Source organism: Calonectris borealis, chromosome 3, assembly GCF_964195595.1.
Source record: "Calonectris borealis chromosome 3, bCalBor7.hap1.2, whole genome shotgun sequence".
NCBI lineage: Eukaryota > Metazoa > Chordata > Aves > Procellariiformes > Procellariidae > Calonectris > Calonectris borealis.
In genome coordinates, this window is record NC_134314.1 from 30,011,674 (window position 1) to 30,038,707 (window position 27,034).

General features: G+C 38.4%; 1 protein-coding gene across 3 annotated transcripts in view; it reads right to left on the reverse strand.

The window, feature by feature from the left end:
• LGSN (lengsin, lens protein with glutamine synthetase domain) overlaps positions 1 to 27,034 on the reverse strand; it is a 66,191-nt gene that overhangs the window by 9,081 nt on the left and 30,076 nt on the right. Inside the window, exons 1-3 of one of the 3 annotated variants that reach the window (XM_075145265.1) lie at positions 15,081 to 15,107; positions 8,301 to 8,363; positions 6,188 to 7,181 (exon numbers count right to left, since the gene is read on the reverse strand). In XM_075145265.1, coding sequence (XP_075001366.1) covers positions 6,188 to 7,181; positions 8,301 to 8,363; positions 15,081 to 15,107 — 1,084 coding nt within the window. Of the gene's footprint in view, positions 1 to 6,187; positions 7,182 to 8,300; positions 8,364 to 15,080; positions 15,108 to 27,034 lie in introns of those variants that run through there. The other 2 variants (XM_075145266.1, XM_075145264.1) reach the window with 2 other exon arrangements.

The following is a 27,034-nucleotide window of genomic DNA, read 5'->3' on the forward strand; positions in this document are numbered from 1 at the left end:
ATTAATGTGAATAGTGATCAGAAGCATTTTCAGTTGAAAACATTACGCAATTTACATTTCTTTTTCACCCAAAAATAGTTTCACCAAAAATGTTTACTCATAGGTCAGTAAAGTATTTGATTTCCGCAGTAAAGTACATAAAAAGGTGTTTCCTAGCTCTTGTTTTCGCTCTTCTACAAGACTCCTAACAGGGGAATAAATATGTAAGCATACCAGAAACTTATCAAAGTATGGGAGACAGTAAAAATATTTCCCTGATCTGTTTGATATTGATACTTTCAATGTTTTTTCCATCCATTTCCTTGTCTCATGATAGTCTGCTTTCTTGTTTAATCTTAAGTGTGAAGCAGGCTTTTTTACTGATATGGACATGGAGAAGCTCAGCTCTTTTTTGTTTTACAGCTAATTTAAAGACCAATGAACAGCTTCAATCATCCGTGAATTACTCTTTGCAAATTGTATGAGAACAACATGACACAGCTTCTCAGAGGATCTACATCATTAAGAATTGAATACAAAATTAGATTTTATTTCTCAACAGACGAAAGATAAAATAAATCACCCATTTTTTTCTATCTTCCAGAGTGTTTTATAAAAATGGCTCTTCTGTACTGAATAAGAAAATTATCACGGTTTTATAGAAAGGTTAGAAAATATTCCACCTAGGCAAGAGGATTTGAAAACAAAATATGTAGATGTCTGAAAAAAAATTAAGGTGAGTAATACCCACTGGTCATAATCTTAAATATGATGGATCTAGAGTGTCTTTCACGTCTGTCTTCAAAACGAAACAGAAAATTTGGATTTAAGTAAGGAATCACTGCGCAAAGTTCCATGAACTGAGGGATGCACTATTACAAATTAGATAGCCCTTTCTGGTCTAAAAATGTTTGACCTAATTTAAAAAAATCAAGTGAGAATGAGTGAGAGCACCACGTTAAATGGGAAGCAAGGTTATTTAGGGTAGAGAAGATTTTGCACAGTACTGAAGGTAAGGACTAAACTCTTCTTGAATATGTTGTAGAAGGAAGGGCAACTGGCAGAGAGAACAAGCAGGGAATGCATTTCACTTACATTAGGTCTAACGTAATTATTTTGGCAAACTTGCACTATTACTAGAAAGAAAGTAAGCATCTTCAATGGGTGGGACGAATTACTGTCTGAATACACGTCTTTCTCTCATAGAGTCGCAAGATGACTAGCTTACTGCAGGCACCAGAGTCAGATGAGTTGGATCTCACCTGAAAGGGAACAAAATAGATCAGACAGGTAGGATGGAAATGCTGTCTGAGCATTTTTGTTTTGTATAGACTGAGGGGAAAAAATAGAAAATCATACAGAGTCACAGAGCAGGAAGATTTCAGCTGGTATGGAAGATAAAGGACTTAAGAGTTTTGGTTTGCTTTAAAAGAAAATAGCTGCTCTTAGAGCTTGTGAGGTGAAAAAAATAGCAAGTTGTATATAGCTCAGTTCAGAGAGAAAAGGAAAGAAATAGGTAGAAAATATGATGGTTTGTTCAACAGAAAATAAGGGCAATCGAGAAGGTTTCGAAAGGAGCTGAGCTTCAGCCCTGCTATGTTCAAGCTGAGTTCAAAATGTAGAAAAACAAATATTAGAATAATTTTACTGAACTGCATGGTAGGGGAGGGCATGAGGAAGGAACATGAAGCAACAGTATGGCTTTGATTTCTCACTTTAGGCGGGATGCAAGAACAGTGCAGATTATGTAAAATACAAAGCAGAGAAGAGTAGCAAGTGAAAAACACAATCCTAAGTAATCCCCAAAGTAAGATGTGGTTATTCTGCAGGAATGACTGCAGAGGCAGTGAATATGAAGTACCTAGAGCAGGAACTTACGTACCTCTCCTGTGTCCGCTTATATCTCCTGTTTGTCCCCTTACAGCTCCCTAAGAGTCTCTGTTTCTATTTCCTTGCCACTGACTAGACTTACTGAGCAGAATCAGTGGGGACAGATGTGCCTCTTCCAGGTGAGCACAGAGGACAGTGAAACCACAGGGGGAGTTCAAATTTTGTTAAAAGTGTGTGGGCAAACTTTTTAATTTCAATGGAGCAAAAAGCTTAGCCTATTTGTTTTGTTAAAGTCTTCTTTTACATACTTCGGCCCCTAAATACCAGGTATTGTCCTTTGCAACTAACTGCCTTATTACCAAAAATAAAAACTTTAAATAAGTTAAGAATTACAACATGAGGTTATTGATTGTAATGGAAAAGGGAATTGCTTGTAGGACTGATGAACTCCACTCAAGTATGAAAGATAGACTGTTAGTAGCTACTTGTTATGCTTTTCTTTAAAATGACAACTTAGCTAAGGAACTTAGTGTTTGGGGTCAGTATCCACATAACATTTCATGTGATTCTTGGAGTGTTCAAACCTTTTTCTGTGCACTTGAAATTTCAATAGTCACTAAGTAGCTACTGGTGCCTGCAGCTATAGCTATATCATATTTTCTTTCTTCAGAAATTTCCTTTTCCCTCCTACAGTTCCTGATCCTGTCCTGGTCATATTTACGTGGCCTCACCTGATGTATGCTCAAGAAGATGAGCCCTGTTGAAAGGACCTGCTCCTGGAGCTGCTCAGGTTTCTGGCAGCCCAGCTCTGCAGTCTGCACTCAAGAAGATTTGAACGAACTTTTTTGTCCCCAGCTACAGACCAAGATGTACAAAGGGAATTTGAAGCCTCAGGTGACAGCCTGATTCCAGTGTGTTGCCCACCTACTGCTACCTGGAGGTGCTGTTGCCTTATAAGGTCCAGAAGAGAGATTTCTCCTAAGCCTGTGTAGTGGCTCTGCAGGTCCCTGTGACCATACGCAGTGCGGGTGGCTGCTGAAGCCACCTGCAGTCCCTGCCTCTGGCAGCCCCCTGTGACAAAGAGAACCCCAACAGTGTGGTGTACCATGATCCTTGGGAACTTCACATTGCTCGAATAAAGTTATTTTCTTTGGCTTCCTCTCTGGACCATAGTATATTTATACTCTAATTTAGTAGCATGCAGAGCAGCATGTGATAAGATCTGAGTTCAGAGAGGTCAATATACACTTACGTTATATGCTATATATGCTATATATATAGTACATGCATGCATTCATGTGTGTGTATGTACATACTATGAAGTGTTATATAATGCTATATACACGAAATTTCATCTGAATTTTTACTGTCTGGAAGCCTCTCTCTTGGGTCTCCCAAGAATGCAGGCACCGAACAGCTTGAGAAGCACCTGATTGTTAATGACTACATACCAATTTGCAGAAGTGCACATCATTATCATATATAGATATTCATGCAAATAAAATTCATAAATTCACGTTAGTCCAGTCAGTATATTTGCCTAATTAGCTACATGTGTTAGTTTCTATCTTTCCATGGTGACAAATTAAATTAAAAGATCTTTAGCTTTAGCTTCAGCTCCAGTTTCCCTGACACTGTCCAAGTAATAATTTTCATACTGACCAAACTATCTTGCATATCTGCCTCTTTTCTATTATTTTTTTTCCCATGTCCAAGCACTTATTTTACAAAAGAGCTGACAAGCAATGGACAAAATGCACATGCAGTAATTTTGGAAAAAATATATGGATTTATTATTTTAGAGAAATGTTAACCACGTAACTAACAATCCTCTGCATTACACTGAATCACTAAAGCTCAGCTACATGTCTTAGCCTTTCTACTGCTGACTTCTAGAGATTGTGTCTTAACTATGTACCTTTAGAAAAATAAGGTATATTCCTGCTTTGGCCATGGCATCCAAACATGCATAGTGCTCAACATAGCAACTAAGTAAATACACTGGGCACTGTTTATGTAATAATCATGTATGTATGTATAGTCATATCATTTCAATGCTCTCCTACTTTGTATTTCATATTAAAAAAAACAAAGGGAGGAAGAAAACAATTTATTTCTTTATGTGTATTTTTTAAATCAAATGTTTGGGAAAAAAATTAGATCAAGATTTCTGATTTGAGTAGGTTCAAATATTTGAAAACTTGCAAAATAAAAGAGGTTATATTTCAGATTTACTCAGTGTCGAGATATGTTTAGATCCAAGACTTCCGTTAAGGCACTTTGGTAAAAAAAAAAATTAAGATAATATTTTAGCCATAAAAATAAAATATTTAGGATTTTATCTTATCCATCTTAATAAATTATCACTGACAGCAATGAAATACTGTTTATGCAAAGGCTCATTAAAGACTGCAAAATGTTATCTAAAACATTCTTCTCTTCAGTTAGGTTACCGAACGTATTCAATGAAAATTAAATTTCAAACACATACATTTCTAATTAAGCAGAAACTATTTCTGTGCATTCCATTTACTAGTAGAAACACACACTGAACCCTACAGTTTGTTTGGTCAGAACCAAATGGAATCCAAACCACATGAGATTCCAAAACTTTTGGGTTTGGATATGTTTCTGATGAGACAAAACAGTTTTCCCCCTCTTCCCTTCATAGTTAGTTCTCATTTATAGTTCTCTTAAAGTCATTGTTATTGCCAGTGATACAAAGTAGGATTAAACCCAGATAGCTTTAGGTTTTTCAGAGTTAGGCAAATAATCTAAACTAATCATCATGGGACTTCTTCCCCGTTGAGTGGAAAGAGATGCCCACCTCCAGAAGTCAATTTCTCATCAACCCCTACTATCTCTTTGAAGATAAAATGCCTGTCTTTCTCTACTGACTAGGTAATAAACTTGGATTAGCCACTTCACTTTAAGCGGCTAAAATCTTGTTGAAATCTCCCTGTGGAATCTACAATTAATCTCATCAGTTCCCTGTACCTTGTAAATGGTGTTATGACAAAAAATAGTTATTCCTATATTTTAAAATGTGCTGGTTTTGCAGACAATGAGAAAACAGTAGTGATCTAAATTTGACAATGCATTTCACTAGCCTTTCAGCAATGCAAAAAACCAATGTAATCTGGAAAGGCAACAGCATCAAGTGTAGGCTGAGAGATAATCCTCTAACCTCTTTATTCTAATAGACATGAATAAAGAGTGGTTTGAGCACAAAATATCTTTTCAAAGCTGCTATTTCTCATGCAGTGCCCTGAGTTAGCACTGATAATGTTCGTGGATATCTTGTTCAGACTTGTTCAGACTGAGTAACACAATACGTCGACCGAGAAATCCTGCTGTAGCTAACAACATTTGATGTATTCAAATTGTCTATTTTCAGAGTATGTATAGCAATATTTCTACCCATCTGAAAGGAGACTTTGCAAAAAGCAAGATAACTTAATATTGTTGTACAAATTTAATTGCTATCATTATATTTTATTATGTAGTTAATGATGGACAAGGTATTTTATCAATGAAGAGGTAAGATTCATATTTCTTGTCTTGTGAGATAAGTCAGAGGGTAAGATATCTATCCTGAAAAGCTGATAATATGATCTGAGCCTCATGCTCCTGGAAATTTATTAATGTGATATCTATTCAACTGGCAAATTGTTGTTTGTGTGCTTCCTGGAACAGACACAAAACAATGAACTGCTCAAGCCCATTACATTATCATAGCTAATAGTAGCTTTCAGTTTGCTGATCCAGCTAGCCCAGAATTATAGCCTTTACAGTTTCAAAGAAACCATAGCCTATTAGTAGCAATTAATTGGCTCTATAAACACTTCCAAAATGGACTTATTGAACAGCATGAAGATAAGTGAAAGTTCTCTGCCTCATTTGCTTTTTTTCCCCTATAGTTTATATTAGATGTTTTTGCATTCCAGTCCTCTCACAGGACGGATAATTGAAAACATCATCCCTACATGGGAGCAATTTCCACTGCTGGAAATGTTAACAAAAAGGAAATTTTAAGAAGCCCAGACACCATCAGAGCTTTGCAGTGTCTAGCAGACCTTTGGGAAATATTGCCTGAGCTCAGTTTAAATGAGGAAATATTTCAGTTTTAGTGAAAAAGACATGACCACTTGTGCATGGCAGTTTTTGGCAGGCAGCTGGGCTTCATAAATGTCGTACTTAAGAAAAAAAAAAAGCAGCATAGGTGTAGAGTACAACTTCTGATCCACACAGAAACCACAGGTGTCAATTCTCTCATGTGCTAGTTCTGACCAAAGTTTGCAGCTTAACAAAACTCCACAAAACAACAGTAGCATTTTCTTTAACAGGAGGACAGCAGGTGATGTTTAAATATCCTTACCGGGATGGCCTGCGGAGGAGTCAAACTGGATCTCGGGAGCCGTGCTTTCTGCATGTGTAGAAGCTGCCGGTAATCTCAGAACAAGTTGATCCATGTCGCTTCCCGCGGGTTGCTGCTGATCAGACCCAGCAGAGCTGAGGACCAGAAGAGGTTTGCTCTGCTGCCCAACTCCCTCCTTGTGGAAGCTGTGGTACTTTCGATTCTCCTCTCCAAAATGGGGACTAAAAGTCTCAAAGGGTCGGCCCTGCTTGTCAGCTGTTTTCTCCCGGGGCTTCAAATTTTTCTGAGAAAAAGTGCCACCCGCCTTGCCACTGTAATTGGGCCCATAATCAGGCAGAGGACCTTCACTCAGCAGGTTCTTCAACTCTTGCAAACTTCGTTTAGAAATGTCAGGTGCCCCTGTGAAGGACTCTACAGTACCGCTTCCTTGTGTGGTTACAGTACTGCCCAGGGAGCCCGCCTTTGTCATGTGAAACTTGACGACATTTTCTGCCATCTCACCCCGTTCTTCTTGCTTACTCTCTGCCTTCTCACTGCCATCTCCCCTGCGCGCTGCCTCTGCGCAGCCAGCTTTCCCTGCGCTCCTCACAGGTTGCACACCCATGGGCAGCTCCGTTTTAGCTGGTGTATCTGTTTCCTCGTGCATCTTTCCTATTACTCTTTTCCCAGTGTCAGCATTTTCCTGGATTTCTGGTGTTTCTCCAGACATGTCTTCTCTCACATCGCTGCCAGTATGGGAACTGTCACGACCTGCTCTGTCCTTTTGTACTGGAGGAAAGCTAGCCGGGTTTTGAAGAGGCTGGTCTGATGGTGGTTCTGAGCAACAAGTGGTTGCTCGAAGGGGACAAGGATCTGGGATTTTTGAGGTGTGGGACAGCTCCATCTTCTCATTTTCTAAAGGAGGAGCATGCTTTGTAGGACCTTTGACTCCTTTTTTCTTTCTGAAACCACATATATTGTTGCCATCAACTTCATCGTCACTTTCAGATGTGTTCTGTAACCAGCAATGAGATATACAACCAAATAACATGCATGAATGAAACAGAACATGGCAATGGAGTACTACCACCAGCTGCATTTACCTTGTAGCACTTCCATTACTTCTTGCTGATGGAGGGCTCTGTAGACATTTACTGACCCTCAAATTCTGCTATTTTGATTAAAACAATTCTCACAGAATTATTTTTCTTATGTTTTAGAACAAAATTGGTGAAAATACCTTCATAATATAGTTTTTAGGCAGATTTAGTAGATTAAAATATAAGACATTGTACACTGTGTGACATCATTTGTCAAACGTGCCCTTTAAATGTGAAAAAAATGTATTTTAATAATTACATTTAAGTATATTCTGGCTCATATTAAAAGCATTTGTATTTATAAAGGAAATTTATTGCCCTGAAACACAAAACACTGGCAAACCTTATAAGTATGGGGAGTGAAACTTGAAAATAAACAGCTTTTAAATGAATTTCAGGATCTAGTTTGGCCAAATAACTGAACTTCCAGGGCAGTGGTCAAAAGAACAAACCCATATTTGGATGTGTAAATAGGAAAGAACCAGAAGATGATGTTTACCTTTATATATGGTATTGATATGACTTATATTGTGGTGCTGGGAGCAGATTTTAAAATGGATGTAAACACGTGGAGAAGGTGCAAAAAGGAGCTGCTGCAAAAATTAATCTGCTAGCATTATCCCAAAGAATATAAAAAAGTGTCTGGATTATCATCCCTTCTAAGTATCTGATCCTACCACAAGTGTGATTAATCTGATGGTGACAGAGAAAAGGACAGGAAATCAAAAACAGATAAATTCAAATTAAAAAATAGCAGACATTTTAATATGGTGTGTGATTAATTATTCCACAAACTATCAAGGTAGGGATTGAATTCTCCATCTCACAATGTCTTAAAAAAGACTCCGTAATACATAAATCACTCCATAGCCAATCACAAATTGTTGTATTGCTTATGAATACCTACTCAAGCACGTATTTAAGACTCGGTAGCTTAACCAACAGTCCTTTGTTTGCTTGTGTTGGGCTGGAATTAACACCTGTAAAAACACTGGGAAATCAAAAGATATCCTCTGAATGAGACCGTTCTTCACCTTTTCCACAAAGGAATAATCGACACTCTCTCCAATTTCTGAATTTCCAGAAGAAGTAGGGATCTGCACAAAAGCAAAGTGAATGCCAGTCTGGGTAAAGCAAAAGAGATTCCTGTTGGCAGACAAAAGCACGTAGAAGAAAAGGCAGCAGCGTCTGATGTGCGTATGGAAGGAAACAGTTACATGGCCTCCATTAAGGTCATTAACACCTCCCTTTTTCTATATCATTCCTCCTTATTTTCCCTATTTTCTCTATTTTCTCATTATGCTATTTTCCATCATTATCTAGTCAAAAAAGGCTTATGACTTCTCTCCTAACACAGAGCTCACAGAAATATTTCCTTCCTCTCTTCCCCTTGCTCTAAATTTCTGCAACGTGCTGTACTTACCACTACTTTGGGAGCTCGCCGGGGCATTGCTGTCAGCGTGGAAGGCAGCTGGCTGCCAGCTCTATAGGGAGGACAAGCCACTCCGTGCCTGTAAGTCCCATGCACATGTCTCGACAGTGACATGCTTGTGATGCCCACTTGCAATCAAACACAGTTACTGGCTGATTCACAACAGAAATCCTTGCTTACCTCAGTTTTAACACTCAGTTTTTAATGAATCCATTTCCTCATCAAAAGGCTTTGGTTTATTCCTATAATACACCCTACAATACCTCATAATATAATTCTGAGTGTATTGCTGATACCTCTACACCCACGCAGAATAGGCCTAATTCCTATAGCTCTGCATCATTATGGAATATAAATGTAATGAAGGAACATTCCTGAATAACGAAGCAGGCAAAACCAACTTATAACAGAGAATTATAATGGAGAATTTTAAAATCTCCATTAGTAATACAAGAAAGTAAATGAAGCTGGGGGAGAAACAGTAGGGGTAGAGGAACCAGTGTTTGCCAGATGGAAAAACCCAAGTAATTTTGAAATAAAAGAGGCATCAACTTAAATTTCTAGACATATAAAATTATTTTCTGAGAGAAAGGAGAGAAGAGTGCCAGCTATGAAAGCTATAGTCGTAAAAAGATTGTATTTTCTAATGAATTTATGAAAAACATTTACTTAAATATCTTTTGTGGCAGAGGTTGTCATCATTAAAATATCCTGATTTCCACTTTATGAAGTTTTCAGAATTCTTTTGTTTCCTTTGAATACCTTGAAGCCAGTGACATAATCATAACACTATCTGCATTTCTGCTTTATAATGTATTCCCACACTCTGTGCTCAAAGACAACCATTGCAAATATTAATGTTAGACTAAATTCTTGCCTGTTGTTCCTATTGTAGATCTCTGAAAAATGTTCAGCATAATGTCTGAAGGAAAGATGAGCACATCCTTTCGTGTAACACTGTCCTGGTTTCGGCTGGGATAGGGTTAAATTTCTTCTTAGTGCTGTGTTTTGGATTTAGTACGAGAAGAATGTTGATAACACACCGATGTTTTCAGTTGTTGCTAAGTGCCCTCCTAGTCCAAGGACAGCTCCCGTGCCTACTGACTGAGCTAGGTACACAAGATGGGAGGGAACATAATCAGGACAGGCAGCCCAGCTGGCTAATGGGGTATTCCATACCATGTGATGTCATGCTCAGTATATAAATGGTAGGCGTGATCCAGGAAGTACCGATCGCTACTTGGTTATCGGTCAGCGCGGGTGGTGAGCAATTGCATTGTGCATCACTCATTTTGTATATTCTATCATTATTTATTATCATTATTTTCCCTTTTCTGTTCTATTAAACTGTCTTTATCTCAACCCACGAGTTTTTCTCACTCTTACCCTTCCGATTCTCTCCCCGTCCCGCTGGGGGGGCGGGGGGAGTGAGCGAGCGGCTGCGTGGTATTTGGCTGCCTGCCAGGTTAAACCACGACAAACACCTACATACTGAAATCAGACAGAGTTCATGTATCAAAAGCAAAACATCAGAAAACTGCCTGTTGCCATAATTAGCCATTCTAAATGGTTTCATGAACACAAGGTATCATCCTCACATTATAAACCTTACCAAAACAAATTCCTTCTGAACAGAGATGAGCAGAATAAGGACTGACCACTTGTAAATTTATTAATGGAAACATTTGTTTGCAATAGAACTCTAATAACTAATGTGGTTGTAGTATTCCACAAAGGGTTTATTTTCCATAAAGAAATTGAGAGTGTGGTACTGCATTTTGATCATAGACCTGAAAGAGATACTGCACCCGTTGCTCTTAAACAAAAACAGTTATAATTTTTACCTTCAAATTAAAAAAAAAACTCTTATACAGAGCAACCTATGCATTACTTAAGATCCTCAGCACAAGGTACACTGTGACTTTCTGCATGAGAATGACTCTTTATTTCTAAATATACTCAGACATTTATGGACTTTCATTTATAAGTCATTCACAGTATTTTCTGCAGTGAATTAAACGGTGCTGGATTTGTTGCAAGGACAAATACAACATCCCTTCATATTAGAGACAGTCATATGCATGAGTTATGACACAGCCTTACTGTCTATGAGTTCATGTGGTGTTTGCCATCAGAAAAGGCCTAGTACTTGGGCACAGAGGGGAGAGAACCCAGGAAATAGGATTTAAAAAATATCTCTTCAACTTTTTATTTCTAGCAAGTTTTGTTTACAGAAGACAGGGATAATTAAGTAAAATGTCAGCTTGAAAGAGTTATGGTGCAAGTGAGCTGGATACAGATCATGACTTAATTTCATGGAACCATGTGTCCTGCTGTGCTGAAGGGAAAGCAAAACCGTCATGGCATTAATATGGAAAAAGTTCTGATTATTTTTTATTTCATTGCTGAACATTCCTACATTTTTGTTGCTGTGTGGCAATAATAAGAGGAGATACTAAAGCTACTTGAAAGTTCTTTTAGCCAGCATTTGTTTCAGTATCATTCAATTTTTGTTTGTTTGTTTTCAGATATTTACTGGCACCCTATCAGAGGTCTTAAAAGTTTCAAAATTTGCTTCTCTTTCTTAGCAAGTGAACACTCGGGTGGTGAGTCAAATATTCTTGCCAGAAAGATTAGGTCCAAAATATAAACAGTGTGGGCCACATTATGCCACAAATCTGAGATTCAGATTTTCTTTCTAAAAGATGTATCTGGTGTTAACCAGCATTGATAGGTATTGGTATTCCCCCAAGTTCTGATTTCCACCAGGAGTTCTTGCCCCAGTGCTGCAACTCGTGCTGGTACACCCATCCCCTCTGCACTGGGGGTTTGCACCTGGTAAGGTTTCGGTAGAGGAAGACCAGCGCAAGTCCTACAACAGGCAGGAAGAGTAGGGGTGGATCAGACTTCGTTTCCCATTATGGATAATCTCAACTCATACAAATAAGGGCTTTGCTTGTCTTTGCTAGATACCTACTGTATCACTTCGGGTACACAAGAGTCTGGACGTCTGTGACTATGAACAGAGCATAAGGGCTACACTTGTGCATTACAGCAGCATATTAAGGCCATCATGCAGGTAGGAAGAGGAGAGAATAGAGGACAGTATCAGCAAGCAAATATTTCAGCACAGTGCAGATGAAATTGCTTGCTCTACTTAACCCAATTACATGCCACTTCTGGCATGCCATCAGGCTTCTACAGGTGATAGACATTTTATATCTTGTGGTAACACAGAAAACATACATCTAAAGCCATTTTTCTTAATCAGTTTGTGTTCACTTTTAGGCTTTGTACAAGCTCTGAAGTGGAACATTAACTGCACTATGAAATACAGCACTGCCAAAAGGCAGTTATCTGTAAACCTGCCGATTGGCAAGCTGAGAACCTTTGGAAATGTAAAGTGTTGCCTTTGGGAGGAATAATAAGTGCTGAGATTTCTGATGTGTGAAACAGGTGAAAATCCAAAGGCAATTCTTGAACTTTTGCCTTAAAATGATTTTATAGGTGACTGAAAATATATCTGTAATGTTCTATGAGACAAATTCAGAGCTGCAGAGGGGACCTTCTATTTTTCTCCTACTTTTTGTTTGCTTCATGACTTCAGGCAAGATTGCAAGTACTATCGAGGTTTATAAACCTCTCTCAAAAATGTATTGACAGAAAGAGGGAAATGAGAAAGAGAAACTCACACTATAGCATTTGAAAGGAAAAAAAGGGAGTAAGGGAGTTAGTTTAAAAGATGCTCTGAGTAACTGTAGATGAATAGCTACAGAAGGACTTCTATCACAGAAAAAGGTGAAAGAGGCAAGGTGCAACTCTAGCAGGAGCTTTTATCTATCTAATCAACATGATAACCCAACGTTCCTGCTGCTGGCTACCCAAAAAGGTGATGCAGCCACTCAGCAGAATGCACTGGGGTCTCAGTCACATTCTTGTTTTCTCTTTTGGTTCAGATCATTAACCAACCTTAGCCATTATTTTAACTGATTGTTAAGAGGTCAAATTGTGATGATCTTCCTGAGTTGTTGCTAAAGAACAAAAGATTAATTTTGCAAAGAATGCCAAAATATCAAAATCTGGTATAACTAAGAATTAGAAAAGTATGGGAAACTAAAAAAATCCTCCTAAACAGAAAAGTCAAAAATGTGTATGGTTTGGTTGGCTGAATTTTTTATTTCTGAAAAGTTAAACTGCTTCACTTAGGTTTGACTTTGGTTTTTCTATAATATAAAAAAATGTTGAAAAACTGAAATGAAATATTTCCAACCTAAAAAATCTAAAAATATTGTTCAAATTATGTTGACATGTGATACTATTCACATTGTTACTTTCAAAAGTAACACAGTTTCTCAAGGTATTTCAATTGCTATGGAATTGTAAATGCTGAGGAACTTTCTCTGAGCCACTTTGGCTGTTACTAGGTTACCCTTTACAGCTTCCCTAGGTTGGTAAAGTCAAGTTTAATTAATCTTTTCATGTGGTAATGAATCTCAAAAACTAGAAGTCAGGTCTTCACAAGAGATGCTGCTTGAGATCTTAGACAACAGTGCCTATAAAGCATGCCCATGCCCAAGTGCTTTCTCTGCCCCTTCCCCTGACAGATGGAAAGCATTGCCCAGCTGCTCCCTCAGTAACCAGGCAGCGAAGGAGCAGAGGACGCAGGAACAAATTTTTTGCTGCTGGGAATTAATGCAGCTTCACTGGAGTCACTGGAGCTACACAGATTTGTAGCAGGAGGGAATCTGGCCCATGGAGTCGTAGGGAGGACAACACAGCTATTTCCATGGAGTAGCTCCAGGCACAGAGAGGGGTTTTGGCTCTTGCACGCAGTGTTAAAACAATGTGCGCTACGATAAACAGTCACCGGTGGCTTGTAAGCTAGAGACATGAAGATCACAGCACATTGTCAAGGTATTGCTGTGACTAATTTCTCCCTCAGTGACCTTGTTTAATGAAGTGGTTCTTTGAGAGTGATTTACTGCTACAAAAACCTCCCGGTGAAGGACCTGCAAGTGGCATAAATATTAGGTACATGTGATTATTTTGCAGTTGGAGAAGCTGAAGCACAAACTTGCCGTAGGTCACAGGAAGATGTGTGGTAATGTTAGGAGGAGAAGCAAAGTCTCCTTCCTTCTTTGAAACTTTTAAATATACTCAAGATTATTGATGTACTTCATGTGAAAATGAATGGAATGAGTTTACCTCACAATATTGTGTCACTTATTTTCACATCTGACATCTGCCTTTATCTGCTACTCCCATCCAAAGCCTTCATGCTATGTACGCAATTATTAGATGAGCTCTTCAAGGCTATAGATTCTCCTGTTGCCTCAAAGCAACAGAGTTGTCCTTGTGGCAAGGTTATTTACAAATACTTTCCCTTGGACTATACCACCTGCACCATGTAAAAAAAAAAAATCCCTAAAGTAAGATAGAATCTCAAAACGAAGAAGCTGATCCTGCCTTCACAGTGATTTGGGGCCACAAAAGTACACTGGCGGTGTCATCTCCAATTTGCAGCAGTGTAAATGAGATCTAAAAGCAGGGTCCATTTAACAGTTGACTAGTCCTCAGGAAGACATTTGCAAGGGAATGGACTTAATGATCTACAAGACTTTTATGTCTAATTTCTATGACTCATTTCATATACAAAGATGGTCTGGGAGGCAGTCAGTGACTCAGAGTAGGTGCATCTCTGGCATATAAAGTATCCATTTGTTCACCTTGATAAAAATGTCTAGTAACCTCAGGAAATCTGCCTGCACCATCACTTCCAAGCCACATTACATCTTTCTCAATATTTTTAATGAAACGTTTTAATTTCATGTTTTCACAATGAGATCTTCTGGACACTACTCAAAATAATAGGTACACTTTTTTTTTTTTTTTACTTTATTGAAAGTATATATTACAACTTCAGGACCAGAATCTGTTTTAAAATACACTCATATAGAAACTGAGCAGCTCCGCTTAGGTCAGTAGCCTGACTCAAGAGTGTCACTTTTTAATTCAGGTCAGACTCTGGTCCACAAATTGTACTGCTTTCATTCACATTAATGAAGCCAAACTGTTTTCCCGCAAATATTAATGGGATTTTAGACCTCTATTTCTGTTACTTTTGATAGAATTATAAATGAAAGACATAGTTAAAATGTGTTAGATTTGCTTCCTAAAGCAAATGGGGTTTTTTTGGCTTGAACAAGAAGCCTTTCTTTGACCTGCATTTGCTTCAAAATTATACCATGCTCAACATACACGCATGAAGAGCCTTGCACACAATCCACAATAAATATTCACTCACTTGAAATCTTGAAATGGATGCAAAAAGTATTTTATATCAGCGGATCTGCTCAGAGATCATTCACAATCAGTCTCTTACCTGCTGAGTAAGACCCTTTTTGTTCATGTCCACTTCATTCTAGTTCAGGTCACCATTAGAAATGGACTAGTAAAAATCTAGTAGAAAGACATCCCATATTTATAGGCACAGATACAATAAAGGTTAGTTAAAACAGAATTGCTGTAAAGTTCTTTTCCCAGAAAGCCACGCAGATGATGAACCATAAAGACCAACCCCAACGTGTCACAGCCAAGAGCACCACTTTCTGGAACAACGTTAAAGTAGTAAACTGACAAATGCACATTACTAGCTGCCTGCCTGCCTGGAAACAAAGACAACTGAGTATAAAAATGTTTTGCTCAACTTTTTTCCTCACAAAAGGCTTTTGTCCTGTAACAAGCCATTTCTGTTCTGGAATAGAAGCTATTGTTAGGCTCCTTCGAGGTAAAACCTATATTGGGCATTATAACAACAGTACGTTATTGAGGCACATGGACAGGGATTTGAAAGGCACAGCACATTGCAAGAACAACATGCAGTACTAGCCTGTTATTCTAGATGCTTGTATGTTGTTAATTAATATTGGTAGATCTGGTTGTATTAGAATTGGGGGAAGGGGTCTTTTTTTGCATTAGGTCTCTAAAAATATTTCAGAGATTAGATATTTAAGCTTTTCTTTCTTATGCTTTTTTATTTATCAGGTTTAACATGAATTAAAGGACTGTGTTTAACTGACAATTCATTCATTCAAGTTCCTTTAGCTGACATAACATTACAGGATGAGCGTATTGTGTATGGTTACAGCAGCCCTTCCGGACAACTGGTCACTCAATAAACTCAAGTAAGCATTCTATTAAGAATGGCATTTAACCTTGCAAAAATGCAGGTTTGGCAATTTTTTACACTTCTAAAAAATAAAAAATTTTAAAAATCAAGTTTGTTAAAATTACCCCATCAAACTAATGTCTATGGGTTAGGAGTTATAGTTCACAAAAATCTTAGGCATCTCCAGTGAAATTAAAAAATACAGGTGCCCTAGTCCTAAACTATGATTCTGAAAATCCTTCTTCATCTTGGAGGCACTGAAAGGCCACAGCTCCTAACTTTGTGACCCCGTCTGCACAATTTCTATAACTGCCCCTGTTCTGACCTGCCCCACTTGTCTCAGAGCAGAGTAGGCAACAACTGGAAGTTTATTAGTATTCAAGAAATGGGCTTACTTACAAGACTTGACATTTTGTCACACAGACATTAAAAAAATCAACACCCAATACACTCTATAGGACTGGGTTCCTGCAAGACAGATGGGATGGAAGTCAGCATTTTGCTTGCAGAATACTTTTTCCAAAAAGTTGCCCTCAGACTGTCATCACACAACAGTTAGCACAATTGCACAGATCCCCTTTTTAGGCAACGTACAGGTGTCATAGAACTATAGCTTGCTGTGGCAGAGTTGCTTGTCAGTCTATGTTGTGATGAGCTGTACCAAGAGGAGAACAAATCTGAGCAGGACTACTCAGACCAAATACTCTGAGAAACAGAGGCCAGGCAGAAACAAGTCTTCTGGCTCTCCATTTTTTCCATTTTGAATGCAAGCCTGAACAATCTCAGCTCATATTTTGAAAAAGACACACTTCAGGTTAAAAATCTCATTCACCAGAGCAAGAAAAATATTCTTCACAACAAGCGTGGTCAAACACTGGCACAGGTTGTGTGGAATCTCCATCCTTGGAGATATTCAGAACTTGACTGTACAAGGCCCTGAGTAACCTGATACAACTTCAGATTTGAACCTGATTTAAGTGGCAGATCAAACCTGATGACTACCACAGATGCTATCCAGCCTAAGTTAATCTATAATTGTATATCTGATTCATTTATACATATTTTTGATGAACTTCATTACATTTTTGCAAGTACAAATCATTTTTACCATACCTTGTATTCTGTTCTACTCTGTTCTGCTACACAGAACATAAAGACAAGAAAGAACAACTTGTGCCTTAAAGAGTGTAGTTTTTGCGGCACCAGTCTGGCAAACACCATTAGTAATGAATAATGATTCTATGATTCTATATGATTCTATGATTCTATGATCTTTTCATTAGGACTGGAAGGATCAGCTATTTCCATCTCAAGTGCCTATTAGATCCTCCTGAAAACAGCACTGTTTTGTTTCATTTCATTTTCTGGACAGAGTGAAAGAGGAGAGGGAGAGGGTTCTCTGTGAACACGTGCCTGCGAGAGGCTGCTGGTTTCAGTAGAACTGTGCTGATCAAAGAAGCTGAGAATCTGATCCAGAAACTGGTGGAAGCCCATTTCATATCTACCACAATACACAGACTACTGCAAAGAGCACAGTTTGTTCAGTAATACTCATCGTCTTCCCACCTTTGGCAAATAAGATAAATCAGGCCAAATTTACTGTATCTGCATGAGGAATATCCTGGCTTTTACAGGTGGATTCAGAAAGACATTTTCTTTCTGAAGTAAGAAAGCTTTTGCAAAAACCTGCTTTCACATGGATGTGGGAGTATTGCTTCATAAAAACAAACCTCTCTACAGTCTTTCTCCAAAAAAAGCCCCAGAGAGGAAGGCATCTTAAGAGGAAGAAGTATTCTGTTAGTATCCAATAGGGAGGAGGGAAGATAGGGCTCATGTTTATTTTACATTTATCATTGAATTCCACGTGAGAGGCATTTCTGTAAAAGGTATGTGTATTATAAGGTATAGAAAAGTTTATAATTGTACAGAAGTCTTTTATAACTATACTTAGCTGTGCCCGGAGTGAATGGCCATTGTTAAATGAGGCAACAGCTTCCAGTATCAAGATGCAAAGTTAATAAGCCTAGAAAATTAAGGTGGACAGAAGGTTTTGGTGTTGGTTACCAAAGAAAGGGTCAAAGAGTATGGAGTAATGACTGTTGCTTGATCAGAGAAGCACCTGTGAGAAACATCCGCTCCACTCCCATCCCACTGACCTCGGTTCCTGGCAGATGGGTGGGCTGGAGCAGACCTGCCTCTCAGGCTCTTCCTCTTTCAGCTGCTTGTCCCATCTTCCCTCCCCTCCTTCTTTTCCACTTGACTACAGAAGCACCTTTTCCAGTCGTTAATCCCTTCAGGTAGGTGTAGCAAAATTTAGTTTGTCTTCCTTGCTAAAAAGCCTTGAGATGGTTTCAATCTTAACATTAGCATACCTCTGCGCTAAAAATGTTTTTTTCCAGCTTATACTGGCTACAAAATTGTATTTAACATCATTATTATTAAACTCAGTTCCTCAAGGGTGTATATCATGTAACCTAATATTTTGATAGCTATACATTCTTTGTAGCATCACTGGAAAGGGAGCCTCAGAAGAACAGCCCATAAGAGTGTTTTCTGGAGAAGCAGAGATTTACGCAAAATGATCCCTTTCTTTTAAAATGTAGAACTGATTTCATGAGTTTGCATAATTACTTAATTGAAATATGCTGTGCTTCAACCACAGTTTATCAAATACTAATCTAAAAACCTAGACATTTCGGAAATATGACACAGACCAAACATCACAAAAGTGATCACTTAGTACTTTAACTACAGATACTTTGTATGCACTGTCTATGATGAATAAGTGGTAATGAGAAAGTACAAACTGCTCATTATCCCATTAGCGGCTCTTCAGCAGCTAAAAAAGAGATACAGCTTCTCTGATGACAGCTAGTGCGACAAATAACTGTCAATTCAGGGGAGCTCTCTGCTGGCGAGCTGCCAGCAACCTTCATACACACAACTTCACCATCGTCGTAGCTTAGAATTACTTCTGACTCCAGCTACTGATGTCAGGGTTTTTTTTCATGTATTTTCCAAAAAAGAGGCTAAAATTATCACTGCTTATACTGTCCTCCCATTCAGATTGGTTTTCCAGAGGGGGAAATTTCTATATACTCTGAATTAGAATCATTTTAAGCAGCGAAGAATCAGGCCTCAGGGCACCTACCAGGAAACTTTGTTTTCTCCTCACTAGTGTAGGTTACCTTCAGCTGTTAATTTCCGTAGGTCTCCTGAAATGCCTAAATTGTTCAAAAGAAACTTTAGAGGATATAGATTTTGTGTCTGGGATAGGTCTTGGATAGTGCCTAATGCTTCTCAGGTTGGAGGAAGGAGGATTACATCCTGTCATCTGCTCATAGGCATGGAAAATTTCTCAGAATAATTTTATCACTTTCTTTTATCACCTAAAGTTTATGGGATGCAGTTACTCCCATTTCTGATCCTGTCAGCCATGCCAAAAGACACCTATGCACCTTGACTGGCTTCAGAAGTAGTCCTCTCCTTAAAGACAGCTAAAATAGGTAACAGAGAAAACAGTTCAAATCGAAAATTGTTCCCTCCAATTTCAGAAGCTTTAAAAAGAAAAGGCCTTTTAGAGACTTATAGTATTCTTATAACACGGGGAGATTTCCAAACTGGTGCCAGCTGGCTAGAGCCAACTAACATCCATACTACACAGTATTGTATGGACATACAAGCTAAGATGTATTTTTTACAGACCTATCTCAGGAGCTTTTGAGAACAAAGACCCTGGAGCTCCCCAGTTCCAAGGCTGGAAATTACATGGCCAGCAAAACGAGATATTCACTAAGTCTCTCCCTCACCACCATAAATCTATAAAATTCTGTACTAATATCTAAAGGTTACATTACAAGGAGAAATTGGAACATCAAAATCCCTTCAGGAAAATCTAACCTAATGTGTTCCTTCACCAACAGGATATATTTCTGGTTTTACCTCTAACCCTGTGCCTTGCCATCGTTACTAAACAACATTGTAGTTTGTCTTGCACAAAGTGTCTTTTTCTTCACCATTTCTTCACCACTGACATAAAGTATTATTCAGCATCAAGATTTGCAAAAGACTTCAGATATAGTTAAATTCCAGTTTATATTGCCACCTAGTAAAATATAAAAATAGAAAAATGATTAGAGCTTACACAAACAGACAAGCCCTTGTAACTCTGTATCATTCCTAATAAGAGGAATCAAATTTTTTTTTCGTTCTTTCCATTGCTTCCTCTGTCTTATTAAGTGACTGGAAATTATTCTGTTTCTTTTTTCTATTGCTTTATTTTTTGCTTTCATTCTCCACCAAAAATAGAATTTCTCTTCCAGTCTGGAAGCCAGTCTGATCTTCATATATTAAATAGAGCCTTGCGCCAAAAGTCTTTCCTCATAGACCAGCTTTTACTTGCAAAGCATATGCTACTTTACCTGCTCCTGCAAAGAGCTGTCATAGAATTTAAAAAAAAAACAAGTTACAGAATAATATTAAGGGTTTTAGACAGGCGATGAAGAATATTAAATCGGAACCAAAATAAGACCACAGCTGGAATAAGAATTCCTGTGCCCCTAGCTCTGCCCTATACACCTTCCTCCTCCTCCTTCGCCACCACGGTGGCAATATACGCTCACTCGCCTGGCAGTCACACACTGCCACAAGGCAGATGTTGCAGTGGGTGAAGAGCCACAGAGATGTGCAGCAGCTAGAAAATTGTGTCGGTGATTTCCCATGCCTCTTCCAGCACGGCACGAGGCAGGAAGGCTGCCTCGCAGCTCATCACACCTACCCCATGCTGAGGCACAACCTGTGACGAGGTCTGGGGAGAGAGACCAGCAAGCAAGGTGCAAGACACTCCTCCCAGTGAACCTTATGGCTCCACCTGGCCCTGCAGACTATAATTAGTAATTAATCTGGATTAAATTAAATCCAGGTAATGCTTGAATTTCTAATCCTGCAAAATATGTCATGTGAGCATTAGTAATAGTATTCCAGTTTTACAGCTATCCCTGTAATGCTGTCTAGCTATGATGCACTCTCTGAGGTGAACTGGAAGAAGCTGCGCAACAGAAACTGCACAACAGAAGCACCAACACCATCTTCTGTGGCAGCTGGGATTTTCCACATTAATTTACCATGCAAATTCCTGGCAGATGCAACAGATTTTACTTGACTCATCAACACAGGCTGAGGTGCTGTAACTACAGATCTCTGCATCCTGCGTAAAATCTTGATAATTCATTCCAGAACTATGCTAATTTGGGAGGCCATGAACCCATGCTAGAAAAAGGTTAAATGGTTACCTTCTGCTGTCAGCATGGACCATGACCAGTGCATCATGATTTGATTCTTATTACCTCTTGTTACTTGCTACCACCCTCCACAGCTTTTTCTTTTCCATATCCAGTCAGTCTTCAAGAGCCTTTTCACATTTTGCCTACCAGTCCCATTTTAGCAGAAGGATGGGAAAAATTCATTGTCCTCTTATGGCCTTTATGGCTTCCAACCTCTTATGGCCTTTGCCTTTGTTCACATGTCTTCCATGCTCTCCGGGTAAGCAAGATGCCTATCATGCCTCAATCATTTCAATTTTTCCAGGGTTACTCCTATGCACACGGCCCTGCCTGCTGCAGAAAGAGGAGCAAAATGACACTTAACTGCCTTGGCCTTCCACTTAGGCTTAGGAAGAGAGTTTAGATGTGCCTCCAACACAGCTTCCAAATTCTCCCTGGTTAAATCAAAGACTGCAAGCTGCCACTGAAATGCATTAACACTACAATGAGAGGTGCTCCATGGCATTACAGCGGCAAAAGGAGAAACATCCTTCAAGTACAACAGGAACAGACTGATCCAACCTCCTTGCAGTGTGTAAATATTTCAGCCTGCCCAGAGGATGACTTGTCAAGTATTTTTGCTGAGGAACTAGTGGTTTCATAGTACACAATTATGCAAATCACTTAAAGTAATGATGTATACCATAGGAAAATTAGGAAATTTAGTATGTAATCTGAGACTATTAGCAATATTCATGCAAGCCATTCTCCAGTTCTGAATTTTCTAATTGCCTGTCCAAAAAGTACATATATACATGATCTATAAGGAGAAATTAATTGCTAATTTAATTTGTACTTACAAATTGGCAAAAGTCAAAGAAATCAAACAAAAAAAAGTACATATTTGCCCACATAATGCACTTGTTTGTAAAAAAATCTTTATATCTGCTAACTTTAGGGTCTTTCTCAGGTAACATCTGGAATCTTAAAACAAACCTAAGGGAAATTATCTTTAAGATTATCTCTGGAACAATTTTTAGCCTTTTACAGCTGCAGAGGAATTCTGTACTGGGTGATTATGCTTACTTTAAACTTCTGTAGTTCTGCTGATTAAAACTTGACCCCAACTTTATTAGCCTAATTACCTAGATCTTTTGATGTGTTTGTGCTATTGCACCATAACTCCAGTATTCTTTATTTTTACCTTCTCAGTAAATCTGTCCACTATGAAAATAAATTCTCCTTTACGCTATTTGCATGCACAGAACATTCTGGTTTACGTGTTGTATTCATATGTACTTATTCCTCTTTCCCTGGTAGATTATTTGTGTTATTCAGACAGAAAGGAGCATATACTTTTCATTTGTTCAATAAAGCATACTCATCTAGGGTACAGCAGATATGGCTTCAATTCAATTCGTTCCTGAATGGATTTAAATATGCAATTCTGCCCTCCATACCAATTCTTTAAACAATCATGTTCAAATGCTTAATGGTTCAAAGCTGCATCACTGCAGGTTCAGACTAGATATTAGGAAGCATTTCTTTACCGAGAGGGTGGTCGAGCACTGGAACAGGCTTCCTAGAGAGGTGGTCGATGCCCCAAGCCTGTCAGTGTTTAAGAGGCATTTGGACAATGCCCTTAACAACATGCTTTAACTTTTGCTCAGCCCTGAAGTGGTCAGGCAGTAGGACAAGACGATCATTGTAGGTCCCTTCCAACTGGAGCTATTCTATTCTATTTTATTCTACATCAGGCCAACAGTTGCTCTTGCTAAAGGAATAAGTGAAAAAGGTGCTTAATCTTCCTTGTTAAAATTGTTCACTTGATGTAAACTGATTACAAGATCATTGGGTCAGATAAAGATAAGAAATATAAGCTTAATTCTATATATCACTAGTGAGAGACTCTTCTATACAGAGGGAGCACCAGGTTTAATCTCTTCTACAAATCCTTTCCTAATTAGGAGCAAGAAATCTAAATCAATCATAAGAATATATGGGCAAACTGATCACAGCTGTAAAAATGTAAGCCTAGTTATATGAGTTTAACCAAAATCAGCCTCCAAAATCTAGTTTTTTCTAGGGATCACTAAAATCAGAATACGGTTCTGATTCACTTATCAGTGGTATCAAACAAATGTCATGTTTTCCCCAATTCCCACAGGGAATAGTGTAAAGACATATTATTAACAGCACTCAAGAATATTATGACAGGTGTCACAACAGCTTTTGCATTTTCTTGTAGCCCCAGTGCCCCTGGGCAAGACAATTTAAGAATCTCAGCTTTCATTTAAAAATATATATTTCTGTCTTATGTTTTCAAGGCTTCCTTGAAATTCTAATCCAGTGCCAGAGGAAAGAGTTTCTTTGAGAGTTTGGTGGTTTAGGGGGAGGGTTTTTTTGTTTATATTTTTGTGTTTTTCTTGTCAAACCCTGTGCTAAGCCAGCCTTAATTAGTAAATAAAAGTTTGTATGCTGTGTATGAAATCACTTATGACTTTTATTTTATGGTGTCCAAATTCAGTTTTGTGCAGATTGCCACTGATATTAATGGGTCTGCTCGCCGATTTCAGTGGCTCAGTTGACACTTTTAAGTCCACTCCGACCTGATCTGCACTGATCTGGCCTAGAGAGTGCAGACCTGAGTACTTACTGCACTATTGCTTTAGCTCCTTTGCTACCCACACACCTAAGTTTCCCTTGAGGAGAAACAAGGTCAAAGAGAGGATGACATACACCCACTTCTTGCCCTTACACAGAGTCAGGACACAGCCAGGAGCACACCCAGCAATGAGGACTATGAGTGGTCTGCAGAGCATTCTTGTCCCACAGTTAGATATACCCAAAAAGGAGCATTTTTAGCTTCTTAAAGGTTAGATAAGAAAGGTGGAGTATTAGTCCATCTGAAAAGATGACTTAGGCAGAAGAGGGGAAAAATAAAACTATACTGAATTGGGAATCTATTGGGCATTATACTCTTCACATGCAAGTGAAGTTTTCTGTGCCAAACCAAAAGAGATGTGAGAGACCGAGAAGAAGACATGCTCTGTGTTGTATGTGGAAAGAAATCCTTCTCTTGGATTTTATAGCCTGGCACAACAACCGTCTCTGCTGTACCAGGGTCAGCTGAACTACAGAATGATACGAGTATGTTAAGCAAAACACAAACCCCAGTCATGTTGGCTGGTTTCACAATAAAGATGCTAATTCTTTCTATGTGAAGGAAAAAACTACTTACAATGCATATTAGTGGGGTCAATGAATGATAACGTAAAAAGTTCATAGTTGTCTCAAAACCTCTTTCATCTAATGACTTGTATGTATAGATGATACTGCACCCCTTTTACCTGCTAGCTGTGTAATGACTGAATTTTTGATTCTTGTAAGTCCTGTCCCCAGACATCTGAATATTCTGTTTTTTCATCCATCTTCATGTTTCGATAAAGAGATTCTCTTTATAGATCCAAAGAATATCACAGTAATATTGAACATTTAATATAATTCTACTCATATAAAGGGGATTTTTACCACATGAAGCAATGGTTGTTCCTTAGCTAGTTAAAAGTGTTCATGCTCTTAAATACAGGGCTAAATAGTAACCTTTATGTTTTCAAGGCTGAGCTCAGGGAATTAACTGCATGTTTTTGACAGCTTTAATGAAAGTTGTGTGCTAAAACATTATTCAGCTCTCTAAAATCACCACACATGAGCCTGGGGAGAGAAAGAGCAAGAGGATCAGTGAAAACATGTGACTTTCAAGTTAATTAAAATGTACATCTGCAGTCACAATGTTTATCCTTTATATATTCATAACTGTGCTTGGGATGTTTTTTAATCAGGAATCCTTACCATAATTTTAGAAACAAGTTCCAAAAAACACTCTAAGTGATATAGACACTCAGCCTCACCCAAATCACTATGATTGAATGAGCTTGCTTGATTACATGGAAAAAGGTGCAGAATTATATAGCCCATTTACACAAGTTAAAAGACAAGGGCACTATGTCTTGTAAAGCACTCTATCAAACAGCTCAGCTTATATCAGATCCACAGTTTCCAAAAATGGCCTAAGAAATAGAGCATCTGAAAGTAGGTCTCCATAAGGTAGGTACCTTCCTTCAAGGTAGGTACTTAATCTCTCCTTGCCTTTATACAACTTTACAATCCCTTTTCCTCTTATGGAAAAGATTCTTTAAAACACATTTCTGACTATGTTCAGCCAGAGCTGAGACTCAATACCTGAAACTACTGCGATGCAGAAGATGTAAATTGCTGCAAACTACAATACACACTCTCAAAATCTGAGCAGGCTTCATTGGTGCAAATGGCGGCGGCACTACGCAAGCACACAGGTGTACACCAGTGACTGGGCATGATTGTGCTTAAGTCTGCAGCAATGCAGGTAGAAAGAGCATAGTTAAGGAGGACACAAGAGAGCTGCTACTCTGTTAGGCTTTCTCTGAGTCGTTTTCCCTTGTTTTTTCTCAGTTGACAGAGCATCTACTAAATTCTGCTCTCTTCTCCTCCAGCGGTGTTTGAAAATGTTCTCAGGTGATAGATGAATCTGACTGAAGCCAGGAGAGTTGCATGCAGCTAAACCTAAGAGATTTCTAGTCAATCATCTTCTGTATTTTATATGTTTTAAAAACTTGAAATCGTTCAAAACATATTGATGAAAAAAGACCAGAATAGAAGTGAATGTTGTAGGAATGAGACCTTTTCAGCCATTCCATGGAAATCTCTGCCAGAATAGCCTTCAGAAGGAATAAAAGAATACTAGATTCCTAACCTTTCAATCCCAACTAGTAATTTAACAACGTCAAATAAACAGAAAATAGTTGTCATGTTCTCTATTTACATTAGGTGGCACCATCCTCACAGATTTATGGTTTATGTTAAAAAGCTGTAAAACATTCATTCTGAAATCGAGTATGAAATACCTTGATACAGTAGGTACTTGATTTGCAACCAATGGGAACACCTTACATTATTTAGACAAGAAAGAGTACTTAGTTTCAGCATAAAAGAAATCTCCATTACTGAAGAAAAGCTGCAAGGAATAGCTAGCAGGAAAGTAGAAATGCCAAGGGATTTACTAGTAAACCTTGCTCTGTAATAGGCTTATTATTAAACCTGCAATGCACTTCCCATCTCTAAACAGGTTCTGTTCCCAGAAAAATAATAGCTAAAACCCACTTATGATTCAACTTATTTAGCTGGGTTATGATAATTTGCCAAGGCCCTTACATTCAGTTATTAATGGAGGAATTTCTCAAAAAAGTTGACTGAGGTTGACAATTCCATTTCATAAAATTCATCACTATTTCACAATGTGGTTCTCCCCATGTTATAATGAAGTTAGAACTTTTTAAACACTTTTATGAAAGGAATAAAGAAGAGGGTAAGTGGCAACAACAATCAACATCATATTCAGTTAGGATCAGCCTCTTCTCAAATCACCTACACGTCAGGCAAGGCATGAACTTAGGCATGGATATCCAGTGTTTCTAGGTGTTACCCCAAAACCAATAGTAATATGTAAGAAGGTTCCCTGCCTCTGAAGAAAAGAAAACTTTGTATATCCTTAAACACGTTTCTGCAAAATGTTTTCACTCTGATGTACTTCAATACTTCGGTAACAGTGTTCCAGCTGGCTGTAGTCCTAACTATTTCAATGCTGTTAGTCTGCCATCACAGTTAAAAACCTCATTAGAAAGAAATTCCTACAAGACTCATGACACTAGTGTTCCTGGTCTCGAGGGGAACTCTTGGAATAGTTGTACTTGAAAGCTTGGGGTTTAGTTTTGCCAAACTTGGAAAAATAAATACAGTTAAACAGATAGAAACAGATGAATGGGAACCATCTAAATATTTCAGGAACTTAGAAGAGACTTTCTATTTCAT